Here is a 23,626-nt window from a genome sequence, read left to right as displayed (position 1 = left end):
GACATATGGCTATTATCCATGCGCTCTCGGAGCACTATTCCCCGCCACTGATCAACATCCTACACCCACAAAAGCTATATAAGGACGAGATCAAGATAGCTTGTGATCTTTTAATCATCCCTCTTTATAATACAACAACAATACTATGGTCAAGAACATTGTCATTATCGGCGGCGGTTATGCTGGCGTGATGCTTGTTACAAAGCTAGAGCGTTCTATATCCAAGCATCAAGATTACCGCATTATCATGATTGAAAAGGTACAGCACATAGGAGCTATCACAATCCATAATGAGTTACACCCACTCACTATTACATAGAAAACCTACTTTTACCATATCATTGCAGCTCCTCGTGCGGCGGTTGAGGATTGGGATGTGCTTATTCCTTATACCCATCTTTTCAAAGAAAGCAAGAACCAGGTTGTCCATGCTACAGCCATGCATCTCAACAAGCACTCCGTGATTTTGGATACTCCCTTTGAAGGTAGCACCGAACTCCCTTTTGATTATTGCATCCTTGCCACCGGTATCAAGTATCCCATTCCTTCCAAGATTTACGACATCGACGTTGCTGACGGTAGCAGTCGTATGTCACACATTCGATCCATGGTCGCCAAAGCCGAGTCAATCATGGTGATAGGAGGTGGTGCAGCTGGTATTGAACTTACAGGCGAGATCCGAGAAAATTACAAGAACAAGAAAATTGTCCTCGTGCACAACCATGATCATCTCTTACAATCATCCTTTTCCATCAAAGATCGCGAGTATGTCCTCGAAAAGGTGCAAAAGAATAACATTCAGGTGATACTTGGAGAAAAGGTGGTATTGCCCGATGGCGTGCCTGATGTCTTTGTGCCTGAAAACCCCATCATGAGCGAAAAGGGCACGATCTTATCCACAGTCGATTTGGTTATGGTTGCCTTTGGTAATAATGCAGACACCGACTGGTTACAACAACACCGCGATACCATTTTATCACCCAAGGGATACATTCGTGTGAAGCCAACATTGCAAGTGGATGCTGTGGGCTATGAACACATCTATGCTCTCGGTGATGCAGCTGACCTCGATGAACTCAAGTTGGCCTTTTCTATCAAGAGACAAGTGCCTGTGGTGGTAAATAACTTGGTGCAAGCTATTCAAGGAGGACATACATCTATGGATGAATACAAGCCAAAATTCCTCAAGATGGAAATCACTTTGGGCAAGGTAAGATATAGGAGGAGGAATGGGTATACATAAAAGAACCCTGGCTGATGATGATGCATGTATTGTTGGTGATCTTAGAGTCAAGGCATTTTAATGACACCTCTTGGAACATTTGGGAATTGGGCATCAAAAAAGGGAAGGGACCAATTGACCAAAAAGTTATGGAAGATGATGAATGCTGGTCAACCAAGTAAATGTAAGTTTCGAGGGATTTACGCTAAATGATGTGATCATGAAAAGACTAATCCGCTATTCATTGCACTAGATCCAGCTGACACAAACGCTGTTGTTGAACATCCACCTACTTCATTTCATCAAGCGCAACTATAATTACGCATATACCATCTTCATCCGCATACACACTTTCATACATACATTAGACCCAATTGTAAAGAGCTTCTTGGCATTATTAAAATACACAGTCTTCTTCACTTTTATGTGGTATTTGAGTTGGAATGGGTACTGGAAACGCCGTAAGGAGCTTCATTTTAGACGATAAGACATCAGGAACTTCATCAATCAAGACGACGTCTCAAAGCAATAAAGATCGTAATATATATGAAACAGCTTTATTATCAAGACATGTGTATTATGTTTATGATTATGGCGAGGATGAGACACTTGGGGTGTATCTGGCTGTGTGTAGGCTACTTTGAAGGGATCCAGCTGTATGTGTGGAAGGGCAAACAGGCAACACAGCCCACAACAACGATCGAGAAAAGCGCACTATAACAACACCACTTCTCATGGTTCTAATCGACGTGTGATTTGCTTTACTTGTTCCTTAGATCACGGAGATCAGTCAAGCGATTCCTAGGCAACCGGGATCACAGCAACGATCAGTCAACTGTTACCTTGGCGACCAAGATCAGAGCAACGATCAGTCAACTGTTACTTTGGCAGCGCGTTTTAGAACATGTGTAGAGACAAGAGTATGTGCATTTAAAAAGAACAAGTTTATTTATGATGATAGTGTACTAATACTAATACTATAAAGAAGCAGCTGTTGGTTTCCTTGAGCCAAAAGGCCAAGTACTCACAGGGATGACCACGAGAAGGTCGCTGCTTAACCATCCCCACCTCTACCTGTGGGCACCAATATCAGGTCGACAAGGTGCAGTGCTGGGGACACCGCTTGTACCTTTTTTGAAGACCGAGAGAAGTAGTTGGAGCCCCCTACAACTAGATCCCTCGAATCAGGTGCCGGGCCTTGCGCGCCAAAACCTCGTTGGGAAGGAAGGGTAAAGAAAAGAAAAGGAAAAAGGCGCTTGTTTTATAGCCGTTGCTGCGGATGGTTGCTGCGGCTGAAAAGGAGCGTGACACCAACATACCATATATGGGTTGCAGCAGTCATTGCCTTCTTTACAGCATGTTCGCTAAAGAGATTATGATAAAAGACACACATAAAGACACACTTCTTTGTACCTTGGATCATTGCTATATGGGGAAGGTGGGAATGCGTGAAACGTGCACGGATCATCAGCAGCAGTGGTGGAGTTTAGCTGATATCGGAGACACTCAATGAAACTCCTTTGTTGCAAGGTATGTTTGGAAGCATCATTGAAGCATAGAATACACGGATCATTCACCACTTACCTATTATTGCCATACACGCATACAGATGCGTTGATTTTCCTCCTTCTTGTGTATATCCACAGCTGTATATGAATTGACAGGCTGGTTTCCATGGCGGCGTTTCCTCTTTCACACACACCAACTTGGAAAAACCCGACACCTCTTCCAGGACACTCACTGATGCCGTTTCCATCGCAACAAAAGCAACGTCAATGGTGAAAAGAAACAACCGCGGTGCGTATCAAACAATGATCGGTGACCCATGTAGCTTCCTCATTGACCAAGAGAGCAACTGCGATCCACCCATGGCTGATGCAACACCATAGGTATGTCCAAAGACGTCTTCCTGCTGTTATCAAACGACCAGAATGCTAAGAAGGTACCGTTCATTCCTTTTCACAAGATCCAAGACAAAAGGGGATGGTCTATTTGATATAAGGTACATCTCACGTTGAACTTTTTACGTTGGATGATCCCATGGCAATGATCACAAGAAGTGCGTTTATTTGCATGGATGATACAGGCAGTGATGGATCGACAAGAACAATCATCGAGCACGCAGGATTGACGATATGACACGATTAACCATGGATTCTGAACAATGATGGATGATGGGTGTATCAAACAGGATGGAAGCGGTAAGGTTATTTCACAAGGCACAGCGTGTTGGTGGATCAACTTGTTCGTTGTGGGGATGCACATCATTCTATCTATGGCAACCAGAAAACAGTGACAGGTGGATGTCCTTTGCTCAGACTGGATCCCAAGATGGAAACAACACTGATAAAGGTTTGGATGATTGGACCTTGGTCAAATGCTGGTGATGGGCGATTGAACAGCTACAAGGCAGTAAGCAACGGGCACATACTCATGCACAGGATAGCGGTCTCCATGATTGTATTATATAGCTATTAGTATGTTGTTGAATACGGTTCTAGAAGGGATGATGATGTTAAAGGGCGCCAATAAAAGGAGATGAGCTGCTGCAATTGACTGGTGTCAATGGATCATTATTATTACACTGCTGTGTGTAGGATGGATGATGATGGACGAAGAGGAATTTACAGCATACATACGCTTCATGATACTTTTGCATGTGTTGGACATATTTGGGTTATTCACCATGCAATCGCTAACCAGAAGTTCCCAACGTGTCATCATGTAGGTAGGCAGGGGGAGAATTCATTATGCACTCTCTTCCAATGAGATTAAGTTGCTTCGTGACACAACCCGTCCTTCTACACCTTTAGCTCTCCAGGGTCTAGCTACTTGACAATGAACAAAGACCACTTTTCATATAGCATCACGCTTACAGCATATGTAAGACATAAAGACAGTCATATCTCAAAACTTTACAATCAACCGTGAGGTCTTTAAGAGGACAATGTTGCTCGGCGGGGTCAAAGCGATCTTGTGTCAAAGTATGAAGTCCATCGTGACCATTCCCAGATTCACCCAATGTCGCCACCAGCCAAAAAATATTTTGGAGTCGTCGTCGAAAAAAATTCAAGAGGTCGATCCACTTTGGCTGGTGGCGACATTTGCGAAATCTGGGGTTGGCCACGATGGACTTCATACTTTGACACAAGATCGCTTTGACCCCGACGAGCAGGTTTGTTCTCATAAAGACCCCATGCTTCATTGTAAAGTTTTGAGATACCAGTACCTTCATGTTTTGCATATGCTGTATGCGTGATACTATATGAAACGTGGTCTTTGTTCATTGTCAAGCAGCTGGAGCCTGGCAGAGCAGAAGATGCAGAGGGGCGTCTTTGTGTAACACTGCTGTTTTGCATGGTTGGAAGGGTCAATGTACAATACTTTATGGGTTATCTAGGAACAGGCATGTATTGCCAGCTAACAGCTACTTCCACCCATTACCAACTTTTATCTACTCCATCATAATGGAACGATGCTCCTCCTCCAGACATTCATTTCCATGATTCAAGTTCCTTGATCCGAGCTGATTTGGCTGAGCTAAGGTCAAAGAGAGATTACATCAATCCATACATCAGCATACATTCGAATGTCCTCATCTGATTAATCCTTGTTCGACCGTAACTCGACCAAATCAGCTCGGATCAAGCTACTTGAATCATGGAAATGAATGTCTGGAGCAGGAGCATCATTCCCATCACGTGGATTTCGCAACAATGCTGATTGGAGAAAAGTGGCTGTTAGCTGCCCATGTATGACCTGAAAATGAGGGTTGCGTACCTATCATGCATTGTCCCTGAAGTTCTGACTTTTTAGCTGAGTTACCCAAAGACGTCCTTCTGCATCTTTGGCTCTCCAGGGTCTAGCTACTTGACAATGAACAAACACATGTCTTCCCAGAATTTAACCAAATTGCCTGATAAGGAAACAGGCACACAAAATCGTCAACGTCTCTCGTACGCTAAAGCTACACGTAGTCCTTCGCTCATTCGTGATTCTTTGAAGACACCGAAAGATCGTAAATACGCCGTCCACTCCAATGTGTGGAAAGTAGGCGGCTCGCCAGCCTCTTGTCCCAGCTTGTTTTTTGATTTCACCTCTCGTCCAGAACACCGTTCAGAAATACTTTGCCATATTAACACGAGCTTTCCCAACAACTGTGGGGTACGCCTCCACTCTGATCACGCACGCCGCATTGTCGAACTCTTTATTGCCGATAAAAAAGACTACAGCAAAATCAATTTCATGGGTATCAGCTTCCCTGACAACCAATGCATTTTGCCTTCAACACCTCTTTCTCCTGATGCTCGCCTTGTACATCTTCAGCTAAGTGAACTTCCCTTTACCACAAGGGACAAGCTATCAAAAGGTATCCAAACAGCACTTTCAGACTACGGCAACGTTCTTGACTATGGTATCCTTCGCGATCACGATTCTCACCTTTTCATGGGAAAAGGCTATGCCACTCTGGAGATTAATAATGCCAACTCTGATACAATTCCATTACGCCACACAGTTGCATGGCCCAACTCAGATGATCTGTTTCATGTTACGTGGGCAGAAATGCCGCTCCATTGCCTTCATTGCCACCAAGCTGGTCATGCTACATCTGCATGTCCTAATCGTGCCACTCGTTCTCGTGTTTGTTGGTCATGTGGCCAAACAGGCCATCGCGCCGCTAAGTGTTTCAACCGTAAATCCAAGCCTGATTCATGCAGTCCCAAGACCACACCTTTGCCTCGTTCACCTTCGTCTCAATCTGCCAACAGCCAATCGTCCGATATCTCCATGTTAAAACTTGATCTATCGCCTATTGAAAGCCATAATGACAATATCATTAACGAGTACACACCTGATGATTTCGATGAAAACATGCGCACAGCAACACCACAATCCACATCCAGCCTTCTTAGCCATATCCACCATGCCTACCCTATGTCTGACCAAGCCAAACACATCACCGCCTTCTTGACACCTTCTGCCCTTGAACTTCTTGCTGCATCACTTAAACAAAACGGTCAACCTTTTGTCTCCTCTACCCCATCCTCTCATTTCTCGGAGAGTCCCTCGCTACCCGACAACCATAGCCCGACTTAGTCATTCCTTCAATACGTATTCCTTGTACGTTTTTCTATATCGTTCCGATTTTGGGGTGCCACTCTTCGATGCACTCCCAATAAAACGAGGCCAAAAGCCTCCCTATAAATACTTGACAATGAACAAAGACCACTTGTCATATAGCATCACGCTTACAAACATAAAGGTGCCTGTATCTCTAAACTTTACAATGAAACGTGGGGTTTTTATTAGAGCAATGGGCTCGGCTTGGCCAACTGCACCTTGGGTGCCAGTTTCACGATCAAGCTTGCCAATCCCAGATTTCGCAATGTCGCTACCAGCCAAACTGGATCTGGGGGTCGACCTCTTGAAACTTTTTTCGACGACCCAAAAATATTTTTTGGGCTAGTTGCGACATTGAACGTGAAACTTTCACACAAGGTGCTGTTGGCCAAGCCGAGCCCATTGCTCTAATAAAAACCCCACGTTTCATTGTAAAGTTTGGAGATACAGGCACGTTTATGTTTTACCTATGCTGTAAGCGTGATGGAGTTGCTTTTTCCTAGTGGATGGTGTCGGGCTGCATTAACGGAAAGATGAAGAGCTGAGTGAAACTGCACGTGGTGGTTACACAGACACGTCCTTGACAGGTTGCTACACAAACGGATGATGATGATGATTGCCTTTTGTGAAGGTACGTAAGTAAACAGCATCCAATAATGAAGATGTGTCAAGGTATGCATCACATTTGCATGTAGAAGAAAGTCGAGCTGCATAAACCAATTTGTTTATGTAAAAAGATACATATACATATTGAATGGGTCACTCATCCTGAAACTCAATGGAGGGATCTCTTCACTTTTTCTCTTCTCAAGCTCATCCCACTTCCCACTCCTACTTATTGTATCACAAAAGCCATGTACTTCTTGCATGACCGATAACCGGACCACCTTTATTATTCCATCTTCGAAGCAATAGTATGTAATCCACAAGCTAGCAACCTCCAACAAGCGTGTAATAAATAAACAATGCTTTATTCATTTAGCTATCTTGCTATGTACTGTACATTGCCACCACCATCGTCGTAGTCGTCCTCCGTCATCATTCCTACTCGTACTCCTCACCAGTCGTCAATCTCATCCGTCACACCAACATCCAAAAATACACAAGTTGAAAAGAATGGGATCTTGCAGGCTTCCTTTTGAATCTCGTTGTCGTTATCATTGTCATTGTTGTAGATGGGGTGATCATCGTAATCGTCATTGTTGTGAATGTGGTAATCATCGTAATCGTCGCCTCTACAAATAAGAAAGCAGGCAAGTTAGACCATCTGGTACCGGAATGATGACGATTTGGTATACCGTTAGGCGATCCTCTCTAAGGAAGAAAGCAAATCAGAAGGAATTCACAAACCAAATCACCATCATATAAGCAACGTCGGGCGATCCCTTGTTCTTGAGAAAGCACTGCACGAATCACGCAAGGTCAGTTCGATCCATGGCAAGGAAGGACATCACTTACGTAGAGTCCAGGCTCATAGTTGTTCTCATTCATCCTCTCCAAAGAAAGAATGATCCCCAATCCTTCCAATCATTTCCCACCTCATGAAAAGAAATCCTCAAGGGAAAGAACGAGCCTATCACGAGAAGAGCGTGTTGGTTTACACTGATGTCAAGCTGTTGCAAATCCCCTTTTACCTCAACACGGTGACCATGCTCTTCCAAAAATCCATCGTCATCGACCCATCAACTCAACGCAGGCCTATAGAGCCCTGGACGCGTTCCAAGAACTTTTCCGGCACACTTGGCTAGTGCAGAGCGACGCAGCAGCCACTTAATACAGGCTGGGACTTGACGATGATGCCCCCAAGTTGCATTGCCTGACCAAAGAAACCTATTCAATTCATTATTAGCACACACACATATACAATAACCACCCTTTTCATTGTTTGTTCATTGCACTCACGTTTTACATATACATAAAAACCTTCGTTGTTGGTTACTGGAAACCGAAAACCATGGTGTAGTGTTGTTGAGCCGAAACAAAACGCCAAACGAGCCAACGTCTTGAAACCAAACTTGCCCTCTATACAAGCTAACGCGTCAATGGAACAAGTTTTGCAGCAACATTGGACTCTGAATGTACCTGTTGACACCAAGCGTAAGGCGGGAATAGCAACGAACAAGAGGAAGCAACGGTATTGCCATGGCAACAGCCAACCACCCACCACGCTCATTCCTCAGCACTTGGACACAGACTCACTCCCTGACAAAGCATGTTCAGAACTACATTAATACCTCACAGCCAACAAGAACACTACTCTTTGATATAACACATTACCCTTGATTGGAATGTCGTGAATGGGGATAAAAGCAGACGAGCGACAAAGAGAAAGGGAAGCGTTGTCTCAAGTCGTAGAGCTACAGTCCCCCAAGTTTAAATCCGCTACTGCTATTACACTGAGGCCACTCATCAATTACCCTATACACACACCATCCACCCATCATGATCATCACCCTCACGATAGACAATAGGTACACGTAAATAAAAGGAATGATACTCACTCGCCAATGCCTGTCGGTAGAAAGCACATGGTTCGTGATGAATACATTTGATAGAATCAAGGACTATGTCTCGTAAAGTAATTTACTATTATTCTTATAATACAACGTCGTTTAAAAGGGATATGTAGTGTCTATAGCATTATGATCTGACCATCCGATGTTGTGGTTTGCGCATGTATCGTCACACCTTTGCTAGCAGCCGTTTATTGAATAAGAGCCTTGTTCCCAAAACAGCCATTGCCGATGCCATAGTCATCGCACCCGTAAATTGAATGGCAGCGGTCCATCCATAATGGATGTGTAGAGCTCCCGCTATGGGTGTTCCAGCCAAGTAGCCAAAGAGTGCCATAAAGTAAACTACACCTACACCTTCTTGGATTCCCTTGACACCCACAATTTCAGCAATGACGACAGGCTGAAAACCATTAAATACACCACCTGTCAAGCCAAAGAGGACGCAATAAAGTAAATAGATGTGAATGCTCATTGCATTTTGCCAAATCACCGACGTGAAAATGCCTGTGTAACCATCGTCATGAATGAATGCATGAATTGCGTTATACAATTACATACATGCACGTTACCAGATATGAGCGTTGTGAGAAAAACAACATTGATGCGTCCGATACAGTGATCAGCCAGCCAACCGAAAATGAGACGTGAAAGACCATTGCATGCTTCAAGGATCGAAACAAAGATGGATGCAAATGCAGGATCAGCACCGAGTTCGGTTGCATAGGTTTGCGATAATATGACGGGTGTTGTATATGCAAACGACACCAAGAATGAATGTAATAGGTAAAAGTTGTACTTCCATGTAAACATGGCTCGATCCAAGGCGAGGAAACGCTGCCACCATTTGGATTGTTGTGTATCGCTCTTCACTGATGACAATGATGATGATGATGATGGTGGTGGTGATGGTGGTGATGGCGATGGATACCGTGGTCGGATCAAGATCACCCCCAGACAAGAAATGGTGAAGCCAATAGCGGCAAGTACACGTAGCGCATTGCGATATCCCAAACTTGTAATCAATGCTTGTGTCATGGGTGAGAATACCATGGGACCAATACAGCCGCCCATACTTGCAAGGCCGCTCGCAAGACCACGGTTGCGAAAGAACCATTGTGAGGGTAATGTTGAGGAAGCGGTATAACAAAGACCTGTGCCAAAGCCGAACATCACACCCTGCAATAAGGCTACTTGCCATATCTCAGTAGCAAAGCTGGCAAAGATCTGACTGAGGGGACAACAAATGACAGCACCTAGGAAGATGGTACCACGATAATGAAGTCGCTGGATAATAGGTGTGGCAACCAAACCAAGAGCATACATGATTGCATTCATAGATGTTCCTATTAAGGCAACACGTGCTTCATCTGTTTGCTCAGCATACACCTCAAGGTATCTTTGCATTCACATCTATAAGTCATTGCCATTCATCAACTCCCGTTATTATATCCACTTACAGGACCTGAAAGACATTCCAGCTACTTACTACGCCTATCGTATAAAAGTTAAGCATAAATGTCGCAAACACTGTGAGCCATCCTGGGTTTTTCAAGCCTTCAGTGTAGTATGCTGGCGTATCATCATCGGGCTTTGTGATGCCATTGTCATTGCCACTAGGTGTCAAGGACGTCTCCTCAGGTCTATGCTCTACCACGTTTTCTTGTACACTATGCCTGTGGTCGTGCTTATGGCTGATTTTATGGTCGGATGACTGCAATAATAACGAATCAGATCTTTTTGTGTATGGTGCCATCGTGTTGTTTTTTTACATCAGCAGAACTATTCGACGAGATGATATCGCTACTACTACTAGTATCACTTGATTGAGGAACGATGGGTTGATGACTGGTGGTGCTGTCTGATAGCGCTTGGCTTGATGAGGCTATCATGGTGAAAATGGATTTTATGTAAACTTGATGAAAAAGAAATCATGATAAATAGAAGATAAAAGCAAGAGATTTTTCTACGGATACCCCCGTTGGCGTAATAATGCATGCATACATATTTTTGTGCCCCTTTATCACGACGCTGATGATACCTATATACCCGTTCATTGAACCTCATGGCGGGCGACGGCGTTGATAGGAAAGAATAATAGAAGAAGGAGATCAAGTGCTAGTATTACAACCATGTCAATGATGGTAATGTTGCTATAGAAATTTACCCCATCAGCAAGAAATCATTATGCACGTGGACAACAGCAGTTGACTTGTGGCCGACAACAACTTCGAATGTGACATTCGACGATGAAACCAAGTAAGGTATCAAAGAAAAATTTATGCACATAGTTTCGTATCTCAGCAGAGAGATTCATAGAGTAGACCAAAAGGGCACCACCGAACGAATGAAGGCAAGCACGGTAGCAATGCTTGGTATCAACGCAAAAGGTCTCAACGGGTTGTCAAAGTTAATGCATGCATCAAGGATACCCCACATGTACCACTGCATACGTTGTTTATGTTCCTGCATGATACAGAGAGCAAACGCTCTTATAGTAAATCAACAAATTTAATGAAGCTTTGCATTGGAGAGATGTAACAAGAGAAGAACCCCAAAAATAATACATAAGAAAGCTTTACTAGACAACTACAGTGATTGTCTTATTGTCTGCTAGGTGCTAGTCGATCATTGCTGGCATGCAGTACGTAACTTCCCATGCTATGTAGATTCTAGAAAGTGATACTTGATGATATGGGCAACAAGGGACCAGTGGATGTATACGACGTTGAAAGAACTGTCACTCTAATTTTTGCTGGTGTCGTGTGACAATCGTTTGCACTATATGGTAAGTTTCTTACATTTACGATACATGGGATGATGGATTGACAGCTAATGATACAAGATCAGCTATTAGGCCCAATAGAACCATCCAAGCACCGCATGGTGGACCATTGACCAAGCACAACACGGCATAAACACTGCTTGGATGTGAGTGGATCTGGTAGTACGATGTTGAATCCAATCTGCGTTCAATGAATAGTCGTAGTGGGGGTGTTTATCAAGTAAATAAAACAAAGCAATAGCATTACAAATTGAATAAGATATGGGTGAATTACATAGAGTGAATGGGGGTACTTGTGTCATTGTATTCTACTAGTTTGCTGCGGTCATAAACATCCTTCATCCATGATTGCAAAATAGCTGCTGCATGCCTTGATTTGAGTGTCCCCATATCATTCATGGTTGCAAAACGCATCCCGTCAAAGATATAGACCCTTTTGCCAATGCCATCCAATCCATCATCATCATCATCCTCAGCCGTATCAACGTGATATGATCCATCGTTCCTGATAACAACGCGCCAAGTAACCAAAGCAACATTCCAAGATTTCTCATCACTGAGCTTGGTTGCATCCATCCATCCATAGCTGTCATGCTGGTTGAAAAGAGTCATGTGGTCGCTGTTGATATGCTTCCTTTCCCATTCTGCTGTTGTCAATCTCCTTCTTGGTCATTTTCGACCGCAAGTGAAGATTGATCGCATTGCCGTGTATTTGATAGTTGATATGGCATCATCCATTGGAATGTGTATGTATTGAAGCATGTTGCTACGAGTAAATAAAGCTGCTTCTATATGATGGCTATCTGCTGTTCACGTGAAAAGGCTGTAACGCAATTCGCTGCAAGTAACTTGAGACAATGGAGTAAAGACCTTGCTGATAGCAGCTGCTGGAATGAATGCTGTTACGTTTGGTCGTGGTCGAGAAGTGCTCAAGAGAAGCTGTGGTATCAAGAAACGAGGGTGTTGTGGTGGGCTGTGTACACGCCATGGACTTGACATTCAGTCAAAGGCAATCGGATCAAGACAATTGTAGGATGGACATGATGGGTTGAAGCAGGACAATCGTCTGCAAGTGGTAGTGGTACATACTTGAATGGGGCAACAGTTGAGAATGGGAGGAAGAGAGAAGAAGTGGAAATTTAAGTAGGTTGAGCTGTCCTACATAGATAGAGTGTACGGTTCATGGCCGTGAACATTGTTCCAGGGCAGCTTATTAGAGAGTTAATAGCCTCTTATATAGATGGCAAAGAGCTGCAGGTTCCTGTAAAATGGATACGAGATTACGATGTGGTTGTGCAAATGTGAATGCATACTGTAAAGTTATTTCACCATAGACAATGTTAAGCCATTCAACAAAAATCCACGAGCGAAGCGAGCAACTTTTCACATAATTATACATGTTTTATCTTTGGGATGATCAGATAACGATAATTGGGTATCAAATAGAGGTGGATGGTGGTGTTGTTTTTCTATGTGGATCGGGTCAAGAGGCTCAATGGATTGAACTTGCTCATAAGCCCATCGTCATGTTCAACGGTACGGTTGCTTGCAGATGGAACGAAAAAGAAACCAGCTATAAGTACAAGGTAGCTGAAGGTGAGGATGGAACCCTTAAAGTAATTGGACTTTCCCTCTTGGTATGTGTAAGTCAACAAGAAGACGGCCATGATGACAGCCACTACATCCCAGTGAGGGAAGATAAGCCTAGATGAGAGAGTCATTGTTAATAACAATAGCCGCATTTGTGTGTATGTCCCTTCTACTTACGTGAACGTGAATTTGGCCAATTCCTCTTTGCTGCCATGATTGAACCACCACGAGAATAGCACCATGGCAGGAATCTGCAACAAGCATACTTGAAGTGCATAAGCCGATCCAATTTCCATACTATGGGCTATGTTAGATAGAGTAAATGAGTGAATCGTCATGCACTTGCCTTAATACAATATTATTGTGGAGAGCAAAACCAATAGCGTTCGTGAACTCGGTAATGTTGGGTACCAAAGCAAAGAGCGTGAGACCAAGGAACTTCTCATCAATGGCCATGTCAGCCATAATAACATCGACAGTATCCACCAAAATTTCAGCAATGATAGAGTACAAGAGCGTACATGCAAAAAGCACTGTGAAACTCTTGGCTGTGCCCCATTCAGGTGCATCGTGACCAGCTGCTTCCTCTTCTTCCTCATCTTCATCATCGCCTGCTTGTATAAAGTTGGGAAGGGGTGGTGGTAGTGTACCAACGTTGCCATTGTTGGGATCACTGTTGCCATTCTGCGGAGGATGTTCTGCTGTGGTAACCATGCTGGGATCTATGATAGGATGCATTCATTATACAGCTCGTGTACCATATCATGATTGATAACCTTACCACTACGTGCGTGGCGCTTGTATGCTGGATCAGCGGCATTGTGATGTTCGTTTTGGTGCTCATTGTTTGCTGGTGGTGGAGGTTGTGAGGTGATGTAATTTTGAAGCAGTCGTTGGTAGTATGCAAGGAACGATTGTTGCTGCTGTTGTTGCTGTTGACGTGAAGCCGAGTTTTCTTGCGATGAGCTCTTCCACACCATGTCTACATGCGTATGCAAACTAAAGATGAGACCAATAAAGTAGGCCTATCTCAAAATCTTAGCACGCTGAAGAAGGACGTCTTTATCGTTGTTTCATTTACCGAGGGCAAGATGGCAGCACAAATCCACATAAAAGGCTTGACCTTATTTTGATACACGGGATCAGCGGCAGGATCCATTTGCTCATAATGACATTGGGAGCATGAGTCATCGACAACGTCTCCAGGACAAGCATTACATCGAAGCTCAAACTAGTACACAGCCTCTATTAATATCCACCCATGATTTCATAGCTCATCATTCACCTACCGTGCCAAACATTTGATAAAAAAGAGTGGGCGACAATGCGCCAATAATGGCCATGATGAGCATAGTTGATGTGACACCTGCACTCTTGGCATTGAACCGTTGTTCCTTGCGCTTGAATCCACCAGCGATCATAGCCAAGCCAGGTAATAGCAACACACCCACGAGAATACTTCCAATCAAGGATCCTTCCACCAACGCGCTCTTACCACCCATAAGTGCAATGCCATACAAGATGATTTCAATGATACTGCCAAAAGTAGCATTGATCACCGAGCCAACAGCCATTGATGTTTGTGCCGAAACACTGCTCACAGCCATACCAATAAAGTATGAAAGGGGAATGACCGATCCGAGTGAAAGTGAAAATACGGCTAATGGAGATGCGATCCAGGCATCGGGCCAATGATGACGGATAACGTATTCATCGAAAATGACAAAGAATACGAGCGAGAGCAGATTGATAAAGATAATGTTGATTCCTTCGTAAGTATACTTGTAGTATTGGAAGCCGATTGCTTGGTATGTACAAAGCAAGATCACTGTAGGCTGTGTGCGTGAAGAGGCAGCACTTGGACTTGCATGGAAACGAATGCTGAGTGGATGTCGACCGAGATGGCGTAAGAGTTTGTAGTTGAGCTTGGACATGGGGATTGTGATAACACACATCCAACAAATGGTCGATACAATAAAGAGCAAAGGACCTACGTTCGCCACGATCAATAAAGTCCTCTTCTTTTTCATGATTTTTGATATACTTTACCAATGATTGTAAGGTAAAAAAGATAGTAAACCCATCCACTAAGACCACTTTTGGCTACGTGGACGAGTAACTCCTTCCATGTCTGTTTGCGATAATGAGCTGCTGTAGTTGAAATAAGTGGTTCGGCTTCAGCGTCTTCTTCAGGGACAATGCGCTCCACGTAACGACCAAATGGCCAAAGCAAATACATGGCCAAACCTCCAGTGACAGCACTGTATTTGCGTCCATCGGGTGGTATGATCCATACCAGCAATGCAATAACGCCCATTACTAATGCTAGCCACCAACCAAATACAAGTGTCCAAAGGATATTGCCAGGGTGCAAATACAATCGTGGAGATGACGAAGGGTATGAATGAAGTGCTAGGTTTGCCTTTCGTACAACCGAGCGGGATTTACGATACAATGCCGGTTTCCAGATAGGCATACCAAAAGGATGCTCTCGATTCATGGCCTATAAAACGTTGTTAGGTTGAGTTTTTTATCCATCCATCCATATTATCTATATATGTATACATACCTCTTGCTTATCTTTGAGTGTGATTTCATGTTCGGCACTAGCAAATGATACATGGTCGTGATGAGGACGATCATCGTCATCGTCCTCTTCAGCAAGTGATGTGTCGTCTTGTGCTTCAGCATCATCCATTCCACGATAGCTTGCATGTGAGGGGCGTCGACGCTGTTGGTTACGACGTAAAGTTGAACGTCGTTTGACGGATGGTCTCCGACGCGTAGGTGACGATGGCTCGACAGCACCATATCGACTACCGTTTTGGTCTTCTGAACCTGATGAATCTGAATGAGAACGTAGTCTACTGCTCGATGACCTGTGAGTTGACAGGTTTGGCCTTGTATCGGATGGATCCATGCCAGGTAAGCAGCAAAAAGCAAAAGAGGTGAGAAAACGAAAAAAAAGGAGATAGGGTACGGAAGATCGGCTGTTTCTTTTACATTGCGGAGCTCATGGGCGGTGTAACACAAGATGCTTCCCCTACTGTGTTATGTGGCGCGCCCTATGTCGTTATTTCTGCTACGCATCGTTCCCTTCCTTCTTCCGAATAAGCGTCTTGGTTTTGTTGGATCCGTATATTTAATGTCTCGTGATGCCGTTGGATATAATAAAAGTCGAGCATTTTTTAACTCTTGGGAAAAAAGGCTGATACTTGGCACCAAGCAAGGATGACCTAGACAAATTTGGAGCTGATACCGATAATGCATCACACTCGCCTTTGCATAACATACTTGGCCTTAAGCACAAAGACATGCATTTACATTTCCGATTTTGAGCATCCGGGGAATCTCTATTATACGTTTTCTCGCTATTTCATATATCCTGTAGTCCATATGCAAAAGATGAACACAAATGACGTATAAAGATGCACGCTCACAGAAATGGTTAGCATCACGCTGTCAATATGGAGAGGCACGGATCAAATGCTACAGAATTACCATATTCAACCAACAAGCGAACCACAAAAAAAGGCATCAGCAATGTCTAGATAAGCGAGTCTCGTGCCATCGGATGCTTTTCTCCACATACCCGTTCAGCCATTCATCATGAAACACAATTCTCCCCAAACATTCGTTCAATCGTAGTTGTAATCAAACAAGCAACAAACGCTTTATAATTTGACGTCGTATACTTTTGAAAGTTTTGCTAATGTGCTATCGTCCACAGATCCCTTTAGGCTCTTGATAAGACCTTCCAATGCTACAATGGGGGAAAAAATAAGGTTAACACGATGAAGGCTCCATTATTACCACCCATGACGCACCTGATTTATGCTTCCTATCCAGGAACATGACAAGCATGTCAATCCGCCGAACTTTGGTCAAGCCTTCCAAAACGTTGCAAATCTCATTGTTGGATTTATCCCTAACACATCACGCGTTAGCATTGCTACTCCAAGGATACCCTGTAGACAGACATACTTTGTATAACGCGTCTCCAAAAGATCAATCATTTGCTCAAATTGATCAGACTCGAGTGATGAGCGGAAAAGGGATTCATAGCTGGAAGGAGGAATGCACTATGTAGAATAGAATAGCATCCATGTTCAGTCAACTTCATCTCTTTCTCTCATAACATGATATTGCATACCTGAAAGTATTGATACAACGTATCCATTCCACGTTGTCGGCATGCTTTCCAATCCCTTTCAAATTCGATATTGGTCTTGGGTGGATTGAATGATATGGGCGATAACGTCAACGATGGCTTGGTTCCTTCACTCTTTGTTGGTGACTTGGTCGTCTTGGTTGCTGATGGTGGCGGTGGTGGTGGTGGTTGATTTTGTGAAGGCGTGGCTTGCACTGCTGGCTCTTTTGATGGGGTTGGTGTTTGCTTGGGTGGTGGTGTCACTGCCTGTTTCTTTACAGTATTCGTCGTCTCTGGGTATGCTTCATCCACAATCTTGATAGGGAGTCGTTTCCTCTCGATCTTGGGCTTTTCCTAATATCAACATGAGTTGATATGATGTGCATATCCTACATCTCTGAATACTAACCTCTTTCTTTGGCGTGGGGACAGGTAGTTTGCTCAATTCATCCTTGACAGACTTGTTGCTAGGTTCGATTTCCAACGCCTTCGTAAGGTCTAATATGACCTGTAAGCTATCATTTCTCGTTATCTCAAGATTCGACCTTACCATTTCTCGCTTCCGTTACTCGACCTAATGATCTTCTAGCAATACCACGCCGCCATAATGCCTTGACATTGGTTGGATGTAAATTCAAACCACGAGTACAATCCTGCTCTGCTTCCAGGTACCTATTCGATTCATCATGCTTGAGTCTTTCAGTATCTTAGACATCACGCATAATACATACATTTGTAATTTCAAATAAGCCATGGCACGATTGATAAAAAAGACAGCATTGCTCGGATCGAAATCAATGGCTTTGGTGTAATGAGTGATGGCGGCCTTGAAATCTTGTTTCTGGAAACATGCATTGCCCTGTGATGGAATATCAATATCGCATCCTAACACACATTTTCTCTTTTCACGTATAGTAGATAACTTACCTTGTCCTTTTCAAGCATTGCCTTTTCACTAGGCTTCATCCGTGGCCCAGATGCTGGCTCTTTGCCCTTATTCACTGGTGCTTTGCCCTGTACATGATACTCAAATCAGTACCCTTGTCAAGTCATACATCTTTAAACCAACCTTTTCTTCTACCATTGGACGTGTACGCATTGATAGAGCCTCTAGACCAGCTGGCTTGAGAGAATCGTTCACCACAATTTCAGACGCTTTTCGCACAGGTGGTAATTTCTTCAAGAACAAGGTGTCAGCATTTCAAGTTGGAGTAGTCGCGTTTCGTAGCATTGGGGTGTACCTGATTGTGAATGGGCTTTTGGCGTGCTAGCTGAGCATCTTTTTCATTCATGGAAGCTTCCCATTGGGTGAGATCACTCCAGATCGCGTCGAGGTTGCTCATGGTCGGGGAGAATGGTGGACAGCTGGAAGGAGTGGGGAATAGGAATTGGCTCAAGCTGGCTGAGTCTTGTACGTCAAATGTTGTGAGCAAGGAAGGATACGCCCTCGCCTACGATCCCCTTTAGATACTACCATCAAAATACATCATCATCATCATTGTACATGGACAACCAATAAATCATTATAAAGACACATGAGCATGCAATACGATACCTGTTTACTTATAATAGAACCACTTTTTGCTCGAAGGAGGATTTTATTTTGTTGTCAGTTTCATCGATAAGGATAAGAGACATTCGATCATCTTCCTACTTGTGAATCATCGATGTCTTTGTTTATCTTTGTTGTGTGGCTAATAAGAAAAAAGGCTTGCATGAAGATGGCTATGCTTCATTGTTCATCCTGAGCTAACCTTATCCAGATCTGGAAATACCTCGCCCTCTTGGTTCCGCTCATAATTCTCTCTTTTCTTGGCTTTGTTCTCGTCTACATACAACAACACCCCTTCTCTCTCCTCCAATGACGTCTGTACAATTCACTGTCGGAAGGCTCGATGCCGGCATGGTAAGAATGGTCTATTGGGTATGAATGCGGATGGCTCATGCTGACCACCCAACGCACGCGTTAGGCCATTCTCTTGACCGAGGACCACCATCTCATCGAGTTCCCCTCCTTGTTATTACCCAAAGGTGTATCGTCTGGAAGTATCGTCAATATCACTGTGAACCGCAATACGGATGATGAAGAGAAGAAAATGCACGAGTTTTGGGACTTGCAAGAAAACATCCTTACAAAGTTTGGTCGACATGAGCCCGTGAATCCTGTTGTACGCGTTCGAAATATCACACAGACGTCCCTGATTCTTGAATGGGATTCACTCGAGTTATATACAGCAAGCTTAAGATCCCTTGACGTATACAAAAATGACACAAAATTGGCACAGGTAATAGCAATACCATCTACACGATCCTCCTTCCCTCTTGGACTCATCATCATCATCATCCATGCATCATCAAAATAGGACGTTCCTACAGAGACCAACTTTATTAAGCTCTCTGGATTGGATGTTGATCATGAATACGAGTTCCACATCGTCATCAAGACAACAGCAGGCAGCTTTGAATCGAACAAGGTGACGGTGCGCACGCATAAGATGGAAGATTTGACGGGCATCGTGGTTTCATTTGGCGTCCTCGAGCAATCTGAAACGGTGATTCCTGAACTCAAAGCCTTGGTTGAGAAGCTGGGTGCATCATGGAGTGAGGAGGTTACAAGTGAAACAACCCATTTGCTGGCACAAGTCCCAAGAGGTGACAATTATGAGAAGGCCGTGAAACACTCCATCCCAGTGGTCAAGCCTGACTGGCTCATACAATGCGATAAGAACAACAAGATACAGGCAAGTGGATAGGATCGAGGTGCATGTGTGCACGTTTTTAACTCTTTTTTTTTCTATATCATAGCCTGCTCTACCCTATTACATCGTAAACGTTGCTCCTCCTACCACCAGCACAGAACATTAGATGATCACCTACCTCACCCTCTCCTCTACTTTTACCATCGCTTTTATTGTTCTTCCCTAACTACTGTGTTTATAAATTTACTTGCATTGTTGTCAGTAGCCTTTTCTTGATATGTATTCTCAACACGCTTAGCTCACATGCTTATCACAAACTCCCATGAAAGAAAGGAAAATGTAGAGAATGATACTTTTATCAAGGGTATGTGATTGTGCCATGTATCTACAATCTATAATGCTGTATCCAAAAGGGGGTTTGGCTGTATATGTATCATTACACCTTTGCCAACAAACGCTTATTCATCAAGAACCTTGTTCCCAAAACAGCCATCGCCGATGCTATGGTCATCGCACCCGTAAACTGAATAGCTGCGGTCCATCCATAGTGAAGATGTAAAGATCCCATGATCGGTGTTCCAGTCAAGATACCAAAGAGCGATAAAAAGTATGATACACCCACACCTTCTTGAATCCTATCAACGCCCACGATCTCCGCACTAATGACAGGCTGCAATCCACTAAAGACACCACCTGTAAAGCCAAAGAGTACGCAATAAATTACAAAGATGTGAATGGTGATTGCATTTTGCCAAATCACAGACGTGAAAATCCCTGTGTAACCATCATCATGGGTTAATGCATGAATTACGCTATTATACTTTACACGTACCAGATACGAGTGTAGTGAGAAAAAGAACATTAATGCGACCGAGCCATTGATCACCAAGCCAACCGAAAATGATACGTGAGGAACCATTCCCTGCTTCAAGAATCGAAACAAAGATGGCCGCAAAAGCAGGATCAGCACCTAGTTCGGATGCATAGGTTTGTGCTAGGATGAAGGGTGGAAGGTATCCAAAGGTCGACAAGAATGAATGTAGTAGGTAAAAGTTGTATTCCCACGTAAACATGGCTCGATCCAAGGATAGGATACGTTGCCACCATTTGGATTGTTTTTGTTTTTCGCTCTCCAATGATGACGACGACGATGATGGTGGTGGATACCGTGGTCGGATCAATACCACGCCTAGACAGCAAGTGGCAAAACCAATAGCAGCAAGTACACGTAGTGCGTTACGGTATCCCATATTTGTAATCAATGATTGTGTTAGCGGTGAAAAGACCATGGGGCCCACACATGCACCGCAACTTGCGATGCCACTCGCAAGACCACGCCTGCGAAAGAACCATTGTGAGGGTAATGTTGAAGAAGCGATATAGCAAAGACCAGCTCCAAAGCCAAACATGCACCCGAGCGTTAAGAAAACTTCCCATAGCTCAGTCGCAAAGCTAGCAAGAAGCTGACTAAGAGGACAACAAATGACAGCACCTATAAAGATGGTACCACGATAATGGAATCGCTGTATAATAGGCGTGCCAACCAAACCAAGAGCAAGAATGATTGCATTGGCTGATGTACCAACAAACGAAATACGTGCTTCATCCGTTTGCCCAGCATACACTTTGAGGTACCTTTGTCTTTTACGTTAGTGATCTTGTTGGTAGTAGATAGATGTAGTCATCTTTGCAAACAGCACACTTACAAGACTTGAAAGACGCCCCAGCTAGAGACAACGCCCCACGTATAAATGTTCAACAAGAACGTCCCTAACACCGTAAGCCATCCTGGATTCTTCAAGCCTTCTGTATAATACGCTTCTGGTTGCTTTGTAGTGTCATTGTAATAATCGTCATCAGGGCGTAACGTTCTCTCGTCAGGTGCGTGCTCCACTTCCGTCTCTTCCTTGTGCATGTATTCCTTATGCTGATGAAGATGACTTTTTGTGTTGTGATCCATGGATGATGATATGGTCGTTAAAGTAGACTCATGCCAATCGTTATCGTCTTGTCGACTAGCGACGGATCTTTTTGGTATGGTGTAGCCGCCACCATTTTCTACTGCTGGTGTTGCTGCTGCTTGTGCCAAGTCGAATTGAATACCCGTAGTAGTGCTTGTCATGGCTTTTTGATTCGGTGGATCAGTCATTATAAAAAGACAATTGTGTATATGCTAAAATGGAATAAGGATAAAAGAAAAGTGCAGAAAACACAAGTGCAGAAAAAAGCCATGTTGAAAGGAGACCACAATTTCTCCCTTTGGACCTGATGCCACGCATATTTCTCCTTCATCCACGCACTTGCGTTTCTTTTTAGTTACATGCTTGGTTGTGTTACGTATCATTCTGCTGAAGTAAATTGAGACGAGCCAACATAAAACATCATCCTATGCATCAACATGATCATTGCATTATCCCATTTGACCATTGGCGGGGAAGAAAGGACAATTGTTACTGGTCCTTAATGGATACGAACTGCTGCAAATGATTTGATCGACAGAAAAGGAGACGCGTGGAGCAAGGAATTTGGCGGTGGGCGATCCAACGTTTCATAAAAGGAGCTTTTGCCCAGAAACGGATTTTATGTCAAGCATTTGTACAACAATTTCAGGGACCGTCGATTCGACGTGTCATTTTTGTACATCAGCGAATTGGATCGTCACCCCTGCATGACGAAAATCACTCATACTAAATGGTATTTTTTGCAGTCTCCTTATCGTAGCAAGGATATTCAATTATTACTACCTACGTCGTAAGTGGTATAAAATGCTGATCGCAGCCTCGTTCTCAAGGCGTATATAAGATTCTTGGAGCTATGACGTTTGTAGACCTTTTCTCTTAGAAGAAGACTTGATGTGAATGCACAATGAGTTGTTTCCTTACATGTACATCTCACCAATGCATGTGCGTAGAAGTCACAACATGTTTCTAGGTGATGAAGACATTTGATAGCATCAAGGATTATGTCTCTTTAAAGTACAATTACTATTATTCTTATGATACGAAGTCGTTTAAAAGGAATAATGTCTATAGCATTGCAAGCAGACGTTTATTGAATAAGAACCTTGTTCCCAAACAGCCATTGCTGATGCCATTGCCATCGCACCAGTAAACTGAATAGCTGCGGTCCATTCATGGCACGTTGAAAATGGGGGTTGTAAAAAGTGTGCCCACTTTTCATCCACCTCGCCAATCGGACACGTTGTGTGCACCAGCTACGACATGTCCTCGTCCTTATTTCCGCTCATGCAGTCGACGCCATCCATTAGGAGAAAGCAACTCCATCACGCTTACGGCCATGTAAAACATAAAGATGCCCGTATCCCTAAACTTTACAATCAAATGAGGGGTCTTTATGAGGACAATGTTGCTCGGCTGGGTCCAGCGTACCTTGTGTGAAAGTGTGAAGTTCATCGTCGCCAATCCTAAATTTCGCAAAGTCACTACCAGCCAAAGTGGATCGATCTCTTGAATTATTTTCGACGACGACGAAAATATTTTTTGGCTGGTAGTGACTTTGCGAAATTTAGGATTGGCGACGATGAAC

The 23,626-nt window shown here is 43.6% G+C and overlaps 8 protein-coding genes across 8 annotated transcripts; 3 read left to right on the top strand and 5 right to left on the bottom strand.

Annotated features, from left to right (window-relative positions):
* Positions 1 to 145: 145 nt before the first annotated feature.
* Positions 146 to 1,540, top strand: O0I10_008047 (uncharacterized protein; the record flags this gene model as incomplete). The annotated part of the gene is made up of 4 exons (XM_058488054.1): positions 146 to 259; positions 320 to 1,210; positions 1,289 to 1,406; positions 1,476 to 1,540. The coding sequence occupies 4 exons, from the start codon at positions 146 to 148 to the stop codon at positions 1,538 to 1,540; spliced, it is 1,188 nt and encodes a 395-aa protein (XP_058341166.1).
* Positions 1,541 to 4,094: 2,554 nt separating this feature from the next.
* O0I10_008046 (uncharacterized protein) lies at positions 4,095 to 4,581 on the bottom strand (the record flags this gene model as incomplete). The annotated part of the gene is made up of 2 exons (XM_058488053.1): positions 4,095 to 4,195; positions 4,254 to 4,581. 2 exons carry the CDS (start codon positions 4,579 to 4,581, stop codon positions 4,095 to 4,097), a joined length of 429 nt encoding a protein of 142 aa, XP_058341165.1.
* A 529-nt stretch (positions 4,582 to 5,110) lies between these two features.
* Positions 5,111 to 6,319, top strand: O0I10_008045 (uncharacterized protein; the record flags this gene model as incomplete). The annotated part of the gene is made up of 1 exon (XM_058488052.1): positions 5,111 to 6,319. The coding sequence occupies one exon, from the start codon at positions 5,111 to 5,113 to the stop codon at positions 6,317 to 6,319; it is 1,209 nt and encodes a 402-aa protein (XP_058341164.1).
* Positions 6,320 to 9,025: 2,706 nt separating this feature from the next.
* On the bottom strand, positions 9,026 to 10,748 carry O0I10_008044 (uncharacterized protein; the record flags this gene model as incomplete). The annotated part of the gene is made up of 4 exons (XM_058488051.1): positions 9,026 to 9,363; positions 9,429 to 10,255; positions 10,317 to 10,570; positions 10,629 to 10,748. The coding sequence occupies 4 exons, from the start codon at positions 10,746 to 10,748 to the stop codon at positions 9,026 to 9,028; spliced, it is 1,539 nt and encodes a 512-aa protein (XP_058341163.1).
* Positions 10,749 to 13,110: 2,362 nt separating this feature from the next.
* O0I10_008043 (calcium/proton exchanger) lies at positions 13,111 to 16,151 on the bottom strand (the record flags this gene model as incomplete). The annotated part of the gene is made up of 8 exons (XM_058488050.1): positions 13,111 to 13,345; positions 13,409 to 13,528; positions 13,578 to 13,953; positions 14,013 to 14,256; positions 14,313 to 14,462; positions 14,521 to 15,221; positions 15,281 to 15,734; positions 15,801 to 16,151. The coding sequence occupies 8 exons, from the start codon at positions 16,149 to 16,151 to the stop codon at positions 13,111 to 13,113; spliced, it is 2,631 nt and encodes an 876-aa protein (XP_058341162.1).
* A 754-nt stretch (positions 16,152 to 16,905) lies between these two features.
* O0I10_008042 (uncharacterized protein) lies at positions 16,906 to 18,724 on the bottom strand (the record flags this gene model as incomplete). The annotated part of the gene is made up of 10 exons (XM_058488049.1): positions 16,906 to 16,994; positions 17,059 to 17,159; positions 17,216 to 17,313; positions 17,385 to 17,735; positions 17,791 to 17,879; positions 17,932 to 18,053; positions 18,113 to 18,240; positions 18,309 to 18,395; positions 18,451 to 18,558; positions 18,623 to 18,724. The coding sequence occupies 10 exons, from the start codon at positions 18,722 to 18,724 to the stop codon at positions 16,906 to 16,908; spliced, it is 1,275 nt and encodes a 424-aa protein (XP_058341161.1).
* A 518-nt stretch (positions 18,725 to 19,242) lies between these two features.
* O0I10_008041 (uncharacterized protein) lies at positions 19,243 to 20,246 on the top strand (the record flags this gene model as incomplete). Its single annotated transcript, XM_058488048.1, has 4 exons — positions 19,243 to 19,287; positions 19,352 to 19,666; positions 19,745 to 20,122; positions 20,187 to 20,246. The coding sequence occupies 4 exons, from the start codon at positions 19,243 to 19,245 to the stop codon at positions 20,244 to 20,246; spliced, it is 798 nt and encodes a 265-aa protein (XP_058341160.1).
* A 270-nt stretch (positions 20,247 to 20,516) lies between these two features.
* On the bottom strand, positions 20,517 to 22,202 carry O0I10_008040 (uncharacterized protein; the record flags this gene model as incomplete). Its single annotated transcript, XM_058488047.1, has 3 exons — positions 20,517 to 20,854; positions 20,913 to 21,715; positions 21,787 to 22,202. 3 exons carry the CDS (start codon positions 22,200 to 22,202, stop codon positions 20,517 to 20,519), a joined length of 1,557 nt encoding a protein of 518 aa, XP_058341159.1.
* Between the last annotated feature and the right edge of the window lie 1,424 nt (positions 22,203 to 23,626).

The sequence above is a fragment of the Lichtheimia ornata genome, assembly GCF_029851405.1.
Source record: "Lichtheimia ornata isolate CBS 291.66 chromosome Unknown scaffold00041, whole genome shotgun sequence".
NCBI classification, from domain to species: Eukaryota; Fungi; Mucoromycota; class Mucoromycetes; order Mucorales; family Lichtheimiaceae; genus Lichtheimia; species Lichtheimia ornata.
The sequence above is the reverse complement of the archived record's forward strand: the minus strand, read 5'-3'. Positions and strand labels throughout refer to the sequence as shown.